The 17,743-nt window shown below is 51.1% G+C and overlaps 1 protein-coding gene across 1 annotated transcript in view; it reads right to left on the minus strand.

Annotated features, from left to right (window-relative positions):
- Positions 1 to 234: 234 nt before the first annotated feature.
- Positions 235 to 17,743, minus strand: part of SLC24A3 (solute carrier family 24 member 3) — a 460,336-nt gene continuing 442,827 nt past the window's right edge. Inside the window, exons 16-17 of the mRNA XM_060032943.1 lie at positions 3,595 to 3,660; positions 235 to 2,082 (exon numbers count right to left, since the gene is read on the minus strand). Of these exons, the coding sequence (XP_059888926.1) occupies positions 1,933 to 2,082; positions 3,595 to 3,660 (216 nt within the window). The 3' untranslated portion in view covers positions 235 to 1,932. The remainder of the gene's footprint in view (positions 2,083 to 3,594; positions 3,661 to 17,743) is intronic.

The following is a 17,743-nucleotide window of genomic DNA, read 5'->3' on the forward strand; positions in this document are numbered from 1 at the left end:
TAACATAACATCGCATGTATTCTACAGGACAACAGGCCCAGAGTCCCTTCAAGATTCAGAGGGGACCCATGATTTGTCACCTCGTACCTGCAATCTGCCAGACACGGACCAGCTTTCCATGTGCGTCAACCCAGCAACAGTAAACACGTGCTGACACCATCTTTTTATCTTTCCTGCATCCTCCTCACTCCAGGGGAGAAAGCAAAGGGCACAGCTCAAGGAAAGATACAGAACAGAGAAGTTTATTTTACACTATCCGTCCAAGAAAACAATCGCCGTAAACCAGTGCAAAATGTGTAACAGAATCCATGTGTGTCTTGGCTCTGAGAGCCCGAAGTGGTGATTTCCTCTCCCGCTCCTCCGGCCGGCAGGTGCCCCTCGGCGAACGCCGGCCTCAGTCTGCACCATCGGCAAACATTCAACCCATCTGTAGCAGGTTATTTTTACAATTCATACCAGAATGTGTACAAGGGACGGGGAAAACCATACCGAATGAATAAGTGATCAGTGCTTAAAGTAAATACATGGGGCGGCACGGGCAAGAATCCACAGTTTCAATAAATACAAGTATAACAAGCATGGGTGGGTCTCAACTCGGTGGAATTATCTGCGTAATAATCCAGCATCAGACAAAACCTAGCAGGGCTGCTGAGCAGTGATTGGCAACAACGTCCACAATAACTTATGCCCTTGAGCGAGTCTGCACTGAACACATTCTGCGGTTTCCAAGGTGTCCGTTCTCTTTTCTCCTTCCTGCGCCTCCCGCCCGCCCCACCCCCGCCGCCCCTCCCGGAAGGGAGCGGTGGAGCTGGGACTGCTGGGCGGCGGCGTCCCGAAGTTAGAACGCTGGCCCTAGAGCCAACGGTCAGGGTCCAGTGTACTCAGTACCGAGGGGCCACGTCTGTGCAAAGTGCGCGTCTCTCCATTTCCCAAGAAACCAGTGTCTGTACCTCCTGCGCGTAAAGTGGTGTTGGCCTCTGGGTCACTCCCTGTCACCCCAAACACCAAGCAAAGAGAACACATCTCAGGGACTCATAGGCGGGGAAGCTCCTGCCGTTGGCTGCCTAGCGCTCTCGGATGGAGAGGTTAACCGGGGCCCCGAGTCAAAGGCCTCTGGCAGGCAGGCAACAACTATTGCTTGAGAGGCTAGAAGGAACCTGGGGAGAGAGTGATGGTCAAAATGAACAGGTGGGCAGCTATCTCCTTCCCGTAAAACCCTGCGCCCCAGGGAAGGCCTGCAGGGCTTGGCGGAGACCCCCGGGTGTGACGTGTCACGCCTTTGTCCCAGGGCCTCGCCAGCCACTCCTCAGATCAGCACTAAATCCATACAAGCTCCAAAGCGCCTGGGACTCGACCCCAGAGGACGCAGCTGGGACACCCGTGGGTCATCGACGGACCCAGAGCCCAGTGAAAGAAGACGCAAGAAAAACTCTCAATCTCTGGAAGCAAAGGAAGAAAAAGGGGGATCCCCCAAAGCCAAACAGCCCCCCAGACCCAGTAACCTAGGAATCAGCGCCAAATATAAGGAAATCCCAAACACTCCCTACCATCAATGGACCCTCTCCTCTCTCTCCTTCCACAGTCTAGGGTCATAAATTAGGCTAGTCTTCCATCCAATAACTTAAAAAAGGACGAGGGATGTACTAAGTTTTGCCTGGCTTGGGCCAGTTAGCAGCCAGTTTTTCTAGAATCTCAGTCACTGTTCAAAAATTGAGCTTGAAAATTCACGCGGGTGTCCGAAGTCTTCACGCGGAGGAGGCGGGAAGGCGGAGCCGGGGTGGGGGGCGGGGAGGGGGCCGGGGGCGGGGCAGGGGGACCCGAGGGCGGGAGCGGAGGCCGGTGGGCAGCGCAGAGACCACGCCGCGGGGCCAGACTCGGGCGCCGGGCTCGTATTGCACAGAAGGAGGGGCCGCGGCTGGCGGCGGCCGCGGGTCAGTGGTCCCCGCACATGGGCAGGTTCACGAAGGTGAACACGTTGAACTCAGTCATGATGGAGAAGCACAGGAACACGCCGTATAGGAAAAGGCACCCGCACCCGAGCTTCCTGTCCAGCTGCCACTTGTTCAGGTGGACGCCAAACACCTGCAAGGCACAGAGCGGGGTCAGAGGGCGCGGGGCGGGGCCCGCCCAGTCCTTCTCCCTGGACTCCGCCCCCCCGCCCCCTCCCCCCGTCCCCTGCTCCCTGAAGCCGCGCGCCAGGTTTCCCTCCTGCCTCCCCAGTGGCTCCCTCTTTGTTCCTTTTGCGACCCTGTCCCCTCATCCTGACCTCTCACTGTCCGAGGGCGCCGGGACTCACACCTAGGCCTCACTTTCCTGTCTACACTCACTCCGTTGCGGGTCTCCTCCAACTCCTCGGCTCTAAACCCCTCCAATGTTCTGGCGTGTCCAGAACACACGCCAGATTGCTCCTGAACTGGGACTCGTCTTTCCAACGGCCGTCCAGACCTGGCCCCTTGGATGTCAGATAGGCGCTGCAGACTTAAGATGTCTGAACTCTTCCTCCCCAAACCTACTTCTCAACCCTTCAACAGCCCAGCTTGGACAGCTGGTCAGTGGTGAACCCCGTCTCCCAGCACTGTAGAGCTTCAGCAAAGCACAGAGATGCCCCGAAGCTAGGAGCGAGCACTCCGACGTCACACACAACTTCCCTACAGGCCTGGGTAATGGGGCTGATATCAGTGACTACCTCACGGGGTGGGGTGGGGGGTTGGTGAGCTCCAGATGGGAGAACATGTGCGTTAAGCACATGTGTGGCCATTACAAGTATAACCCTAAGTCATACCCACCTGAAGAAAATCCTAAACGGCGAAAAAATGGATTTATATGGGTTTTCACTTTTGTGTAAGGCAGTATTTACTTTGGTAAAACCTTGACATTGGACTTGCATCCTGATGCTGTGAATTACTTCTCCTGCCCTTCTGAATTCCCGTTCTCTAGTATATGTATGTTCACATACCAGGTGTGATTCAATGAGTACTTCCTTGAAAAATTCAGGAGAAAACACACTGCGTCTCTTATTGTGGAAATTCAGTAACGTGTGTATGTTAGCAGGCACTTCAAGTGGATCAGTCCGTGTGGTGGTGTGAACTTGTTCCCACCAAACGTGTCAGTTGAGTTGGAATATTAAATTGTACAAATGGATGTGATGGCCAAGGTAGTGCAGTGGCATAAAAGTGCAGTGTCAATCAAGTCCGTTCTCGGTCTTTGAGTACTGGTCAAATCCATGGATTTATGAAGATGTTTAGTAACCTGGAATAGTCAGTTAATTGGGATATAACCTTCCGTCGACTAATCTTGCAGAAAAAGTGGGATCTCCCTTTGGCTTTTGATAAAAATTTGTGTTTGACATGAGATGGACCCAGCTTCTGAGAGGAGGCTGGCTCCTTTCAGAGAGGGAGAAGGCTTTCTCATGGGTTGCCAGGATCCACTTCTGCAAGAAACAGCCATGAGATGGGGCATCTGGTGGCTGACTGTCTCCATCTACCAGAAGGCCACGTCCATCTGGTGTCCAAACAAACTGTAGCCACAGAACCCACGGGGGTGGCGGTGGGGGGGAACATGGGAACTGGAGAGTGGAGAGAGCTGCAGACCCACCGTGACAAAGACGGAGGCCAGGAGCAAGCCCACGGAGTAGATCAGTCCCCTGCTGTTTAGCCGAATCTGTAAGAAAGGATGACATGGAGTCAGGCTCCTGAAAGCATGTCTGCGGAGTGCGGGGCAGTGAGTACCAGTGAGTCCAGGGATGGAGAGCAAACGGCAGCTCCGCAGTAGAGACGGGCGATTTCCTGGACACCCAAGGTGCACCGTTGTCTGGTCCATCCTCAGCCTGAGCCCTCTCGGCCTCCAGCAGGTGTCGACTGACTGCCCCTCGGCCACTTGAATTCTCCATCCTGTGTGGCCTAATTCTTACTTCCTGGGGACCTGACCTCCAGCTTGCTCGACACACAACTTTTAGGGTAAATTTAATAACATGGGTCACGGGAGCAACATTTTGAAAAATATTACTAAACTTTTTATCTCTGTTGCATTCAATGTCTGTGGCCTTCACCCAAACTTGATGAGAAGTGGTGAGTGAGGGCTGCTATCTTGACCAAGCAAAGAAGAGGAAAGAGTTAACATTCCATTTCTGATACTTTGTTTTGTTTGTTTTTCACAGTAATACCGTGGGGTTAACTGGCAAACTTTGAAGAAAAAAAACAATTTCTGGAATTCTTAGGGAACAGCGTTGTCCAGTACAACTTCCCGCAATGATGGAAATGTCCTACATCTGTGCTGTCCAGTATGGTAACCGTTAGGGACATGGGGTTCTTGAGCAATTGAAAGGTGGCTCGAACAACAGAGGAACAAAAATTTTAATCTTACCTTCCTTTAATTAATTCAAATTTATATTAGAAGAACCACATATGAGTAGTGGCTGCAGTACTGGACAGAGCAGATAGAGAGTATTAAGGGGCCAACTGGGCCGACAAAGATGGTAAAGTTTCTTCCATGGTGTCGAGAAGATGCCCCTTCTGCTTTGTCCTGGGTCCTGAGGCCGGCTGCCTGGAAATAGGAGGGGTGCCTCGGGGCAGCCATGCTCACAGGGCGGCCCCCTGACCAGAAGCAGCAGGGGGAGGAGGCTTGTGAGAAATGCAGAATCTCAGGCCCCACCCAGACCTCCCAAATCAGCAAACTCTGGGGACAGGGCTCATCAACCTGTATTTTAATAGACGCTCCAGACAGTTCGGACGCACGAGAAAGTTTAAGAGAAAGTCCTAAGGGTCAGTCCACTTCTGACCTCCAAGCATCCTGAGGATGGGACTTTGACATTCATTTTTCCCCGGTTCTCTTGGAAACTCTTATGTGCAGCCAGGTTGGGGGACTACGCCCGACCCCCAGCAATGTACACTGTCCTGCTGGGAGTCAAATGCTCACCTGTGCTCACAGAAAGGAAAATGAGGCAGGTTGATTGATTTCATTACAGAACTAAGTGGTGATTATTAGTAGGAGTGGTTCGGACAAGGTTCAAGGTGCCTCTTGTCACCCTTGCCCCCGTTCACCCCCAGGTGTGGGTATGGTAACCTGTGGGTGTCTCTGTAGATGGGTGTGTTAGTTCATCTTTTGGTGACAGGACACTGCATGCCCTAAATAGCCAACCCTTTCTGTGGGGACCCAGAAGCCTCACACATCTCACTAAGCAATGTTCTGTCGGAGGGAATGGGCAGGACTCTCCCCTGCCCACACAATCCCTGTGAGCCAACCATCTGCTGAACCCCAGCTGGGAAATTATTCCCATACCATATGCCTCCCAAAGACTAATGGACACAATCATATCTCCGTGCCACTAAAGCAACGGGCTGACCCGGTGAATCCATCGCAGACAAATGGGAGATCAGCCCCATCTCAGTCCAGCTGGTGGCGTAACTTCCTGCAGACCCTCAGCCAGGCTGTGGATAGAGTTTCCCCCTCTCATCGGCTGTGTTAGTATAGAGAGGCCAGCCCCCAGGCGTACACCACAAATGACTTGTACTGAAAGAGAGTCTCTTCTGAGCTCTTAATTCTCAACACTGTGTGGATTCTGCCAAGAAGGGGGCCATTGCATTCCCAGCCCAGCTCGCCCTATGAGCCCCAGGCTCCAATCCTTGTCAGCAACGAGGATGGAGTAAAGTGATTTCCTGCCCTTAAGAAACCAAGAGCCAGTGAGAGCAAAAGGCAAAGCAGGACAGTTCTCTTTGGCCAAGGCTTTTCAAAAGGAATCAGGTTCAGCCAAAGCTTTGGAACTTCACCCTGTCTACATTCACATAAAGTCTCAAAGGACAGTGCTGCTGAAATTGTAAGTCGTCTCTAAAGACTAAAGACAACCAACTTTTGTGGGGTTTCTGAGTATTTTTCACTTTTTCACCTTTTTCTCTGCAGCTTTCTTGGCTAATGGACTGCCACACGCACCCAGGGGTGTATTTTTGTTTTTTCATTGTTAATTAGAGACCTGGGCTCTCGATGCCTGCATCGGTTCCTTGCTACCTTACTGAACCCCCTTCCCCATGGACGTGACAGTCAGGAATTAGGGTTCCTTCACTTGCCTCTGCACCAGCATGAACACCTCCAGCCACTGGAGGCTATCGGTGGTTGGAGTCAGGGGTTGGCAAATGCAGGCGATGCGCCAGTTGTGGCCCATCGCCTGCATTTATAAATAAAACTTTATTATAACTCAGCTTATTCATTGACACATAGTCTGTGGCTGCTTTCATGCTACAACGGCAGAGCCGAGTAGTTCTGACAGAGACGGTATGGCCCACAGCACTTAATGTATTTCCTCTCTGGCCCTTTCTGGAAAAAGTGTGCCGACCCCTGGTTTAGGGCATGGGCTCCAGACCCAGCTTCCTGCTCAGTCAGCCACTCGCTATATAATCATGGACAAGTGACTTAAACTTAACTTCCCCAGACCTCAGTTTTCTGATGTATAAAATGGGGACGCTACAGTTCCCACCTTAGGGAGTGGTTATGAGTACTAACTGGATTAATCCATGTTCAGCCTGAACAGGAGCCGGTGTATAAAGTCCTCAATAAATCTGGGCCATTATTCTCCATCCACTCGTGATCTGCCTGGGCCCACTTCCCTGGCCCCCCAGATGCTACTTTGATACGGTCGTCACCTGGCAGCTCCCTGGTCAATGCCTCAGTAGGTGACAAACCCCATGACAGCAGGGACCACGGCATTTCATCCTCCGCCTGGCACGGGGCTGGGCACAGACCACGTGCTTGCTACATAATCAGTGAACGATCAGGAATGCCCTTGAAGTGGCGTTTTGCGTGTGGTTTACAAAAAGGCCAGTGCTTCTGTGGGGCAGGGTGGACTGGCCAGAGAGACCCTGGATAATGTTCCAGAAGCAATGCAATCCCTGCCCCCAATTCCCTGTCTCCCTTCCCCACTTTTTTTGTGTGTGTATAGCTATTTTTTTTTCACCCAACACTTTATTATGAATGCTTTTAAGCGTTCAGAAAAGTTGAAAGAATCAGAGCATCTTATTTTTTTAATGAACTTCAAAGTAACCTAGGACATGTCACCCCCATCACTTCAGCCTGCATCTCGCTACACAGGGTTCACTAGTAGTTCACAGCTCTTACTTTTAGGTGCTGTTTCCATATGGTGAAAGTCACAAATCATAATTGCACCATTCAATGTGTTTTGAGAAATGCATACAGCCGTGTCCCCCAAAGTCCAGCCGTGACGTAGAGCACTTCCATCACCCCAGAAAGCTCTCCTTTGCCCTCCCAGCCAGTCTCACCCAGGGGTAGCCACTGCTCTAAGCTTCTCCATCATACGTTGGTTTAGCCTGTCGTATAAATGGCATCTCACAGTGTGCACTCTTTTCTGCCAGGATCCTTTTACTCAGCATACGATCTTTTAATGTATCCCTTCATGTTTTTCATTGCATCGATAGCTCACTTCATTTTTTTATTGAGGTATCATGGACATCTAACATTATATTAGTTTCAGGTGTATAAGATCATGACTTGATATTTGTATATACTGGGAAATGGTCCCCACAATCAGTCCCCATACATAATTACAAACATTTTTCTTTCCTGTGATGAGGACTTTTAAGATCTACTCTCTCAGCAACTTTCAAATATGCTCAGCTCTTTTTTAACAGCGTACGTATATGACAGATCGTTTAATTATTCTCCTCTTGGTGGGCTGCTTCTAGTTTGGGGCTATTGGTGTGTAATGATTTTATAACGCAAGCAAAATGAAAAGAGGCCGACAGTGGAGACAGGAAAATGAAGAGAATGAAGACAGCTCGGGACTCCTCTGGGACCTCAAAGGCACCAGCTCACATGCTGGCAGCCCTGGTAGCCCTTACCCAGCTGGAGCAATTCACCGCCTCCCCCCATGCCCATCCTCTTTGGGAACATACAGTTGAGTCAGATGGGGCCCTCACCTCCTTCCCATTTCTTCTCTGCCCATCCCTCCCTAGGTCCTTTGCCTCTTCCAAGTTCACTGGGCCCCTGCTGGCTTTATCCCCCAGCTGACGCTGATCTCCTCCTAACTTTCCCCGTGGGGGTTGGCTTCTTACCTCCCCAGCTAGTCCCAGTGCTCTAAGGGCAGATGCCTGGGTCTTGAGTTTTCTGTCATTCCACACAGCACCTAACTGCCCCCCTAACTCCACACACCGTATGTTTAAGTGAGCATCTGCTGGTGATGCTGCGAGAGAGAGAGAGAGAGAGAGAGAGTGTATGTGTGTGTGTGTGTGTGTGTGTGTGTGTGTGTTATGTGTAAGGCAGTGAGGCTGGATGGCAAGGGGCACGACTGGAGAGCTGGGTGGGGAAACTGACCACGGTGAAGGTTGGCTTTAAGCCTGATCTTTTTAAGCAAGAAAGTCAGAGGGCACCAAAATTACCTGTTCCCCCCCAGTGGAGGCAAACTTGCATATGGTAGAAGCACAGATCTCAAGTGGACTGTTGGATGAGTTTTGACCAATGCGTGTACCCAGGTAACCCACACCCCAACGAGAATATAAAACATTTTCGTTACCCCAGTAAGGTTCCCTGAGGGCAGCAAATCTTAACCCTCCCGAACAACTAGTTTCTTGGGGGCTTGCTAAGCCAGACAATCTTAGGGTTAACTAAGATGCTAACCTCTGGAAAAGACTTGGAGCTCCAGTTGCACAGTGTGGACCTAAACTGGCATCTCCCTGCTCCTGCCTCAGAGATGCGAAGCCCAGGAAGTGCAAAGGCAGGGAGTCCCCATGGCGATGCCCTTCTGAGAGCAGGCAACACACTCGGATTGCTCAGCTCTGACATTTAACGTTGTTTTTATTTCTTGCCTTCAAAACTACGAATTTTCATTCCCCAATTCCCTCTTGGCAGTTGTTGGAGAGGAAACAGGAGGCTGGCTTGTTCCCAAGTCAACAGGAATTTAGGCTCCGTGGATGTGTGGTTTTTAGTAGGGACGCACACAGAGACCATGACACCCCTAGTTTCCCATGTGCACGTGGCTCATAAAACAGCTCCCTGAATCCTACACCGTTTGTTTGAGGACCTAAAAAACCTCCAGCCTCAAAGACTCCGACTCTCCCCACATTACAGTTTAAAATCTCTGTATGTTTTGAGGTCAGCTCCACCCAACCAGCAAATTCTTTTCAGAAAAACAAGAAGCCCCTGGATTTTCTCTAATTTGGTTTATAACTTGGAACACATGTGGTGTGTCCTTTGCATTTTCTGACTTGGGTAGTTTGAACACTTGCTTGGGCTTTGGTTCCAAATGGATGTGTCCAGCCGTGACTTTATGTTGTATAACATCACAGGGCGGGGACCTCTCTCCTTGAACAATTAAATGACGTCAGAAAGTGAACAAGCCGACAGAAAAGCAGCACATTAAAGGCAGCTGGTGCCCAAGTCCCTTCCGTTCCAGAGCCCACACACAAACACAGGATTGCACTGAATTCTAGTAGCTACTCCTCGAGGTGGCTTGTTCTCCCTGTAAAGGTGAGACAGCTGAGGCTCAGGGCAGTGACGCTCTTAACCGAGGTAAGATTCTGCTCACCCGCGCGCGGGTGTGGGTTTCCCCGACACATCCAAGCAATTCTGCGACACCAGCTGAGTGTCCTGCACTTTAACCTGCCACTACCTACCTGGAAGCCGCAGCAGCTCCCACAGGTTAGGCCTCAGCTCTGCAAGGCTGTACCCGCCTCCCCCCACTTGAGATGCCAGCTGTAAGTCCAGGTTGTCACCTGTGTTTTTGACGACTGGGTTACAGATTAGAGGTCCCCATGGAGGTTCCAAGAAGGAACCTTCTTCTTGGGTTCTACTAGTTTGCTAGAGGGCTCACAGAACTTGGAGAAAACATTTACCTTACTAGATCACCGGTTTGTTATAAAAGGATATAACTCAGATGGAAGAGAGGCACAGGGCAAGGTGTGGGGAAAGGGCTGGGGGTTTCCAGGTCCTCTCGGGGTGGGGGGCACTCTCCCTGAATCTCCATGCGTTCACCAACACAGAAGCTCTCTGAACCCTGTCCTTTTTGGGCATTTACGGAGGCCTCATTATAGAGGCACAACTGATTAAATCAACGGCCACTGGTGACTGATTGAACCTCCAGCCCCTCTCTTTGCCCCAGACTTCAGGGGGTTGCGACTAAAAGTTCCAACCCTCAAATCACAGGGTTGGTTCTCCTGCCAAGCAGTCCTCATCCTTAGGTGCAGACCTAAAGTCACCTCATTAACAGAAAAAAAGATACCTTTGTAGCTCTCCTCAGGAAATTCTGAGGGTTTTAGGAGCCCCGTGCTAGAAACGAAGAGTAAATGTATGTTTCTTATCATAAATCCCAGTATCACACACGGCCACGAAGCTGGAAAGGGGTCAAGCCTGCACTCAGAGTCGGCCTTCAGCCTGTAAATCCTAGACTCTTCCCTGCACCTTGCAGGGCACAGGGGAAAAGCCAGAGTTCTCTTCACCTGCTAAGAACTCTCCAAGGTGGCATCTGGGCCTTTGGCGCCCATCCTTTCTGGAAGAGTCCTGAATACACAGCAAGAACCACAGATGCCCGTGCAGCAGAGGCCTGGGGCCGCCCCATCCAGGTCCCGTGCTGCCCCCATCCTCTTGCCACTTCGGTGGAGCCAGCTGACTCCCCAGAGCCGGTACTGGCGCCTGTACCTGAGGGCTCCTCCCAGAACTGCGGAAGCGCCACCCGCCCCACCAATGTCCCTCCAGCTGCTGCCGCCTGCCTTCCCGTCACACCTCCCTGCTCCCTTCTGGGCTTTCCTCCTCCCCCCACCCCCAAATAAATGCCTCACCCCATCCTTGTCTCAGGATGCAGTGGTCTCTGGGGGATCTAAACTTTGATAGACAGTGGGACTGAATTTGCTTCAGGCCTTGGTGACCCAGGTCAGCCCTTTCCCGGGGGGCCGGTCAAGACCCTGTCTTCCCCCAGGTATCATCTCATTTTCCTGAACCAGCACCTGAAATCTAAAGGGCAAGGTTCACCTTCAGGGGATTGGGCGGTGTCATGGTAGCCCCCAGGGTCTTGTTAGAACAGCCTCAAGAAGCACCATTCATTGCCACGTCGCCCAGCGCTCCCCCAGTTACCCCTCCAGGCCTGTGGGAACAGCTTGTGTTTAGACGGGCCCTGGCAGCGCTTTCTGGAGTTTGCTGGTGTCCATGGTGTCAACGCTCCTGCCAAGGTCAAGTGCAAGGTGCCAACCAAGGGTGGGGTGGGGAAGACCTCTGTAAGTCTCTTCTTCCCCTGGGGGTTGGGGCAGCGTTTTCAGTAAAAGGAAACACTGGTCCGGCAACTGGAGCAGCATCCAGGTACCGGGAGCCCGATTCAGGGATGCTCGCTAAAAAGGCGAGAAGGAAGATGCAGAAGCATCGGGTACCGACTGGCGGGTTATGGGCGCGCCGGCTGAGCCGGACACGGTGCTGCTCTCAGAGGCGGAGGCGAGATGGCCGCCCACGTGACTGCAGAGGCAGCTTCCTGGAGGAGGTGATGGCTGGCAGACAGCCGGCCTTGGAAGAAGGACCTTGGGAAAAGCCTTCCTCCACGTGGCCATGCCCTCCTTCTGGAAACATTCTCGGGCCCCACTTCCTCCCGGTTCTCCCCCTTTCTGGCTGACCACTCCTCAGCCTCCTTCACTGGATGGTTTTTTCCTGCCGGACATCAGGATATGGTTCCGGGCTCTCTTCTCTATTTACACTTATTTCTTGTAAGAGCTTTATGCTTGAAGACCCACAATAATGCTCTCGCCTGCCAAACGGAGACCTTGCCTCTGAACTTCAGACGCCTTTATCCCACTGCCTACCTGACATCTCCACCAGGACGACCCTCAGACACATGAAACCTAATCTGTCCTAAATGGAACCCTGGGCACTGCCTCTTAGATATGCTCCCCTCCACCCCTACCCAGGCTTGTCTTCCCCAGGTCACATATTTTCTCTTTCCTACAAATGCTTCATAACTGGTCTTGGGCCTCTGTCTTGTGTGGCTCCAACCTTTTCCCCACGCAGTAGCTGGAATCTTCTTCCTAATAGGACAATCACACCACCCCCTTCCTTGTCTCCATGGCCACGGCTCTCAGCGTCCTTGCCCACGTGGCCTCTCTGGGCTCTAGTTGCTTCCTGCCACTCATCCCTCTGCCTCCCCGCCTCCCACCCCCACCCTCTGCCCCCAGGCAGAGGAGCTGTCCTCGGGTCCTTCCGTGCACAGAACCTTCTGGTATCTTGGTCCTTTACTAGCTGTTCCTTCTGTTTAGAAAAAGCCTCTCACTTTTATCTCCTTGGTTTCTGATAATCTCAGATTCTCAGAATAAGTGTCACTTCCTCACATGCATTCCAGGTGCCCTGATCCCTGCCACACACAGCCACATGCTGCCATGACTCCCGCATGACCAGCTCTCAGGAGAGCATGCGTCACACTTGGGTTCGGAATTGCCTGTGTGGTCATCTCCTCCCAGAGGCCGGGGCTCCAGGAGCACAGGACGGTGTCTGTCCAGCTCAGAGAGGTGTCCCCAGCGATGGCGACCAGCTTGGCACACAGAAAGCAGTCAATTCATGTCTGACCAGAAGAAGGATGAGAACATTTCTGATCACTTCTTTTTACCTCTGTGGATTCTGGAATCAGGGGGGCTCTTGCTTGGAAACAGAAGAAGACAGACACCCTCTGCTGCCTCCGTTCATTGCTTCTTAGATTTATTTTACATTTCTAAGCCCCAGCTCAGAAATCAGATTTGCCCTGGCTGCCCCGGAGCCTGCCTGGTGACTTTCTTCGTGCGGTTGGAGCAGGCGGAACAGACCTTTGTCACCAAAATGGGACAAGAAGTACTCATTTTCCAAACTGACTTTTAGAAATAGTTTTTATTGGGGGCACTTAGGTAGCTAGCTGGCTTCTGAGCAATACACAAGTACTAAGAAATGCCCCAGATCTATAAAACTGCCTTGGTTCCTTGCTGTCAGATGCCTGAACCTCATCCTTGCACAAAACAGCTGTCTCAGTGGTAATTATCCAAAAATTATGACCTGGAAATCCATCTAGGCAAGATGGGAAAATTGCTTCAGAATTGTAGCAGGTTACCTGCTAGGGTGAGGAGGCCGTTAAACCCACACAGGCTGCTGGGTGCCGATGTCAGAGCTACAGAAAGATGTCACGTGGTTACTGAACTGCTAATAGATGGAGGCCCCTGAGTGTCCTTTCGGAAATGACACCCTCTCCCGGGAAAAGCTGGAGGCGGACCTGAGGGAAGACCAAATCGCTCATGGCCAATAAGCCTCTAAACGCGCTTTTCCATGAACCTGGAGCTCTCTTTCCAAGCAACTCCTGCATCTCGGCATGAAGTTGCACTTTGGTGACCCTACAGTGTGCCTGGGCACGGGGGCTGGCCCCCAAGGGCCTGATGCAAGCGGCGGAGGGACCCAGGGCCTGGACAAATGGATCATCTTCATGGAAGGATCCAGAGCAGTTTCTCAGATGGAAACCGCTGTAGACTTACTGCAGCCTCAGGCAGTGGCGATTTCAGCTGCACCAACGCCTGTGAAATCTGGGCGTCAGGGGTCCTCTTCCCTCCCGGCTCCTTCTCCCTTTACATGAAGTTGAAGTGCTCACCGGAGCCTTAATAAGCAGACCCTGTCCTCTCTCCCAGCAAAGACTCAAACCCAGGGGCCCCAGCGACGACCCTCACGCTCCTGGGCGCCAGCTGGGAACGGCGGCCTCTGTGCCACGATTTGCTTTGGCCACGGTTCTCCTTGGCCCAGTGTGAAGAGAAGAAACCTCACTGTCCTCTCTCTGCCTCCTTCTGGCTGTGGGATTTAAGCTCTGAGGCCCTGGGTGCCCGACCTGCAGAAGCAGGCCTAGCACAGCACTGCGCTTACAGTGAATCCCTGACCCTGGCCCACCTCGGCCCGCGCCCTGGCCTTCCTTCTGTTTTCAGACACAGCTGCCCGGGGTACCCTCTTGTTACAAGGCGCCCCCTGCCCCTCAAATCCCCCACTCTTTTTGGCCACTCACTGCTCAGCACAGAGCCCACCGCCCTGGGCAGCGGGTCCAGAGTGACAGGCGCCCCTCACTGTCACATGCCCACCTCACTATCTCCACGGGCTTCTCCTCTGAAGTCAGTACCCCCGTGTTTGTCCCTCATGGAGTCTGTCTCCCTCCACCCGACACACGGTCTAAGGGGGAGGGGCTGGCCTGCCTTGTTCACTCCGTATTCCCAGTTCCTCACCAAGTTCCCGGCACACAGTACATGCACGATACGCACTGATGCTTGTCTTACTTAGCTGCTGTCAGAATTAGATGAGCCCATGTGTGCATGGCCTCCCTGGAGTTGCTGGCGCATAGTAGGGACTCGATGGATGTTAAGCTATTCTCAGTGCTGCTCTGTTTGTCCCCTGCAGTTTTCTCAGGTCAGCCTGTTCCTCCTTTCTGCTCTGCTCACGTGTCTTCCTCCCCAAGTGAGGTGGTGCTGATGGGAAAGTCAGGATCCATCCACCCATCCATCCAACAACTATTTCCTGAGCACATTCTAAGTACCAGGCACTGTGCCAGGCAGAGAGGAAACAATAAATGAGTAAGACGGGCACAGTTCCTGCCCTCGGGGAGATCACTCCTCTGCGGGAGGCTCAGACAAAGGGGCAAAGTCAGCCTTGATGGTACCTGCTGGTGAAAAACACAGCAGCGACATCTGACTCAGGTATGGGAGGTCACAGTGGACATCCAAGCTGGTACCCGAAGGATGAACTGGAGAGAGAGACAAGGGGAGTCTCTGCTGGTGGCCCTTCCCTGCTCTGTGAGGTGGTCTGGTTCTAGGGAACAATTTTCTTCGATCCCTAACTTACAGGAAAACCAAAAGACATAGCTTGGTTGGGCCAAATTGGGCCACTGTTTTGGTCTACCATTACTAGACAAAGAGGTAGCCTGCACAAGTAAAGTTTCCCAGAAAATTAAAGTCTACCTACATGCCAGCACCTTGACTGCTTCTGAGGAAATTATTTCATTCTTAATTTTGTCTGGATGACTGCGAATGACCACCATGAATATACATTATATAACTGGACTGAAATACGGCAACACTCTCAGGAGCTACTGATGTACGAGGATTGCTCGCCTCTGCAACTGAGGAAGTAAAATGTATTCTCTATTTAAACAAGTAAAATGTCCTGCCGTGTGGATGGCGAACGCGAAGTGGACAAGGTTTTACACTCAGGCTCCAGCCACAGGGAACCGATCCGGGTAAATAACTGTCAGACAAAGTAGGGAAGAGAGGGGGCCAACAGGGACGCGGGGAAGAGCTTATGTGATGCTCAGCATGGGCTGTACTTGGAGGCAGTGCCTGGAGGGATGAGAGGAGTCAGGCGTGTGGGCAGGACTCGGGGGGTCTGCTCATAGAGATTTCCTCCCTCCTTGAATGCCCTCTCAATCAAAGAGATGAAACTATCTCAGAAAAATAAGTAAAAAGTAGCATTTTAAAGAATGCCACTTGGATCTGAGGGTGGTTTGATTACTCTGCCCCTCCCCTGATTCAGCTCACCTGGCTGCCTCTACCTGCCTCTTGCCCATTTACATTTTAGCTCTGCTTCAGGATGAAAACTTTTCCTGACAGTGAAGATTATCACTATTTATTAAACATGGATTCTAGAATACAATGTTTTAACTGCAATATAATCATGGGCTTCCTGACAGTTACTAAGTTTTGAATAGTACTGAAAAATAAATTAACTAGGTTTTTTTCCCCAGAGAATTTTAAAAGTTCAAAATGTAATCTCCTTTTCAACAAATGATGCTGAAACCACTATATATCCACATGCAAAAGAGTGAAGTCGGATCCCTACCTCACACCATATGCAAAATGAAATCTCCTTTGGTTTCCCTGGGGCTCATGAACTGTTTATAGATTATTGAATTTCTACTTTCAAAAGAGAGGCCTACATTGGACGCTGGTATCCCTGGAATAGAATGAAGATCTCTCTGGCACTGGTTACAGAAAGAGAAGCATTTGGATAAATGCTTCTTTCTCTGGGCTTTTCAACCAAATGTTTTCCCCCAAGAGCACTCTCTTGTGTGCCACGGCTGCTTATAAACCAGAAGTGGCCTGCTTCTTCTCCTGCATTTCCCCCTCAACTTCAAAAATAAAGGCAATCTTCAACCACAGAATTTGATGTGCTCCTTGTACAATTCCAGAAGAATGACCAGACTGACTGATGACCCAGTTATGTCATCCACAGATGGAAAACATGAACTTGGGCCAGACATCTAATAGGGCCTGAATTTTTGTGTTCATGATATCACCCTGTCACTAGAGTTTGGAACCTGAAAAGGGTGTGTTTTCATGGCTGCGGGTGTTACTGATATGAGAATTATGTTTAATTTTCTGTTCTCTAAAGAGTGTTCGGAGAATGTCAGGAGAGGAAAAGAGGGCATGATTTATGGCAGACAAAGTGTCTCGTGGAGTTGGGAGTTCATGTTCAATCAGGAAGATTTCACAGCCGGTAAGAGGGGTTGGTTTACCTCCAGGATGAGCTCTGAGTTTTGTTTTTCAATGGTTTTCATTTCACCTTCCGTGACTGTACCCTGTAATCCCAGTAAAGAAAAAATAAACATCATGGATCTTGGGGACATTGGAAGGATTTGCGTCCCCTGCTCCTGCCTGTTCATCCCTCCTTGGAGAGACTCAAGGTGGTAAAAATCTATTATTCAGGGACTGATTTTCCAGGTTATTTAGAGCATAGTTTCTTCTCGTCATTTTGCTGCATGCTTTTTAGCCACTAGAGAAAACAAAAAGTAGTTGAAATTCATGTAGGGCTGAAGTTTACTTCTTCACAACTCTGACAAGAGGAAAGTGGGAAGGTGAAACAAACAGGAATCAACCAGGTGGATTGTTGCCGAACTCAATGGATCCAATACCCAGCACTCTGAGCTGGGTTCAGGGACACAGAAGCCAGGCGGAGTCTGGGGTGCCGATAAAGATGGGATGTAAAGATGGATCAGGAGATGAAATGACAGACAGAACACTGCATTTAGAAGAGGCAGAGCCCTTGGAGAGAGGAAGGAGACATTCAAGACTGAGCATGACCATGTAACGACAGAGGGTCACCTGTAGTGCGTCCTAGGGAAGTCAGGGTGTGCTCACAGCAGGGCTCTTGCTTGGAGCGGGACACACAGGCTTGAGGCCTGAGCTGAACTGGGTGATAACGGGGAGGCTGAATGACAGAACCTTTCTCTATCCTTTGCTCAGGCAGCATCGTCTCACCTCAAAAATAAATGTTGAACCAACTTTTTTTTTAAAATGGCATTTATTTTTTAAATTTTTATTTAATTTATTTATTTATTTTTGGCTGCGTTGGGTCTTCACTGCTGTGCGCAGGCTTTCTCTAGTTGTGGAGAGCGGGGGCTACTCTTGGTTCCGGTGCACGGGCTTCTCATTGTGGTGGCTTCTCTTGTTCCAGAGCACGGGCTCTAGGCACATGGGCTTCAGTAGCTGTGGCGCATGGGCTCAGTAGTTGTGTCTCGCAGGCTCCAGAGTACAGGCTCAGTAGTTGTGGCGCACGGGCTTAGTTGCTCCGTGGTACGTGGGATCTTCCCAGACCAGGGTTCCAACCCGTGTTCCCTGCACTGGCAGGCGGATTCTTAACCACTGCACCACCAGGGAAGTCCCTGAACCAATTTTTTTAAAAAAATGTTGGTTTGGAGGGGCACCTTCCATGCCCCCAGGTCTCAGCTTGGACCCGAAGCTTCCCTCTAAGTCATGAAAGACAGCTGTTGGTGAGGCTACTCCAA

This window comes from Delphinus delphis, chromosome 15, assembly GCF_949987515.2.
Source record: "Delphinus delphis chromosome 15, mDelDel1.2, whole genome shotgun sequence".
NCBI classification, from domain to species: domain Eukaryota; kingdom Metazoa; phylum Chordata; class Mammalia; order Artiodactyla; family Delphinidae; genus Delphinus; species Delphinus delphis.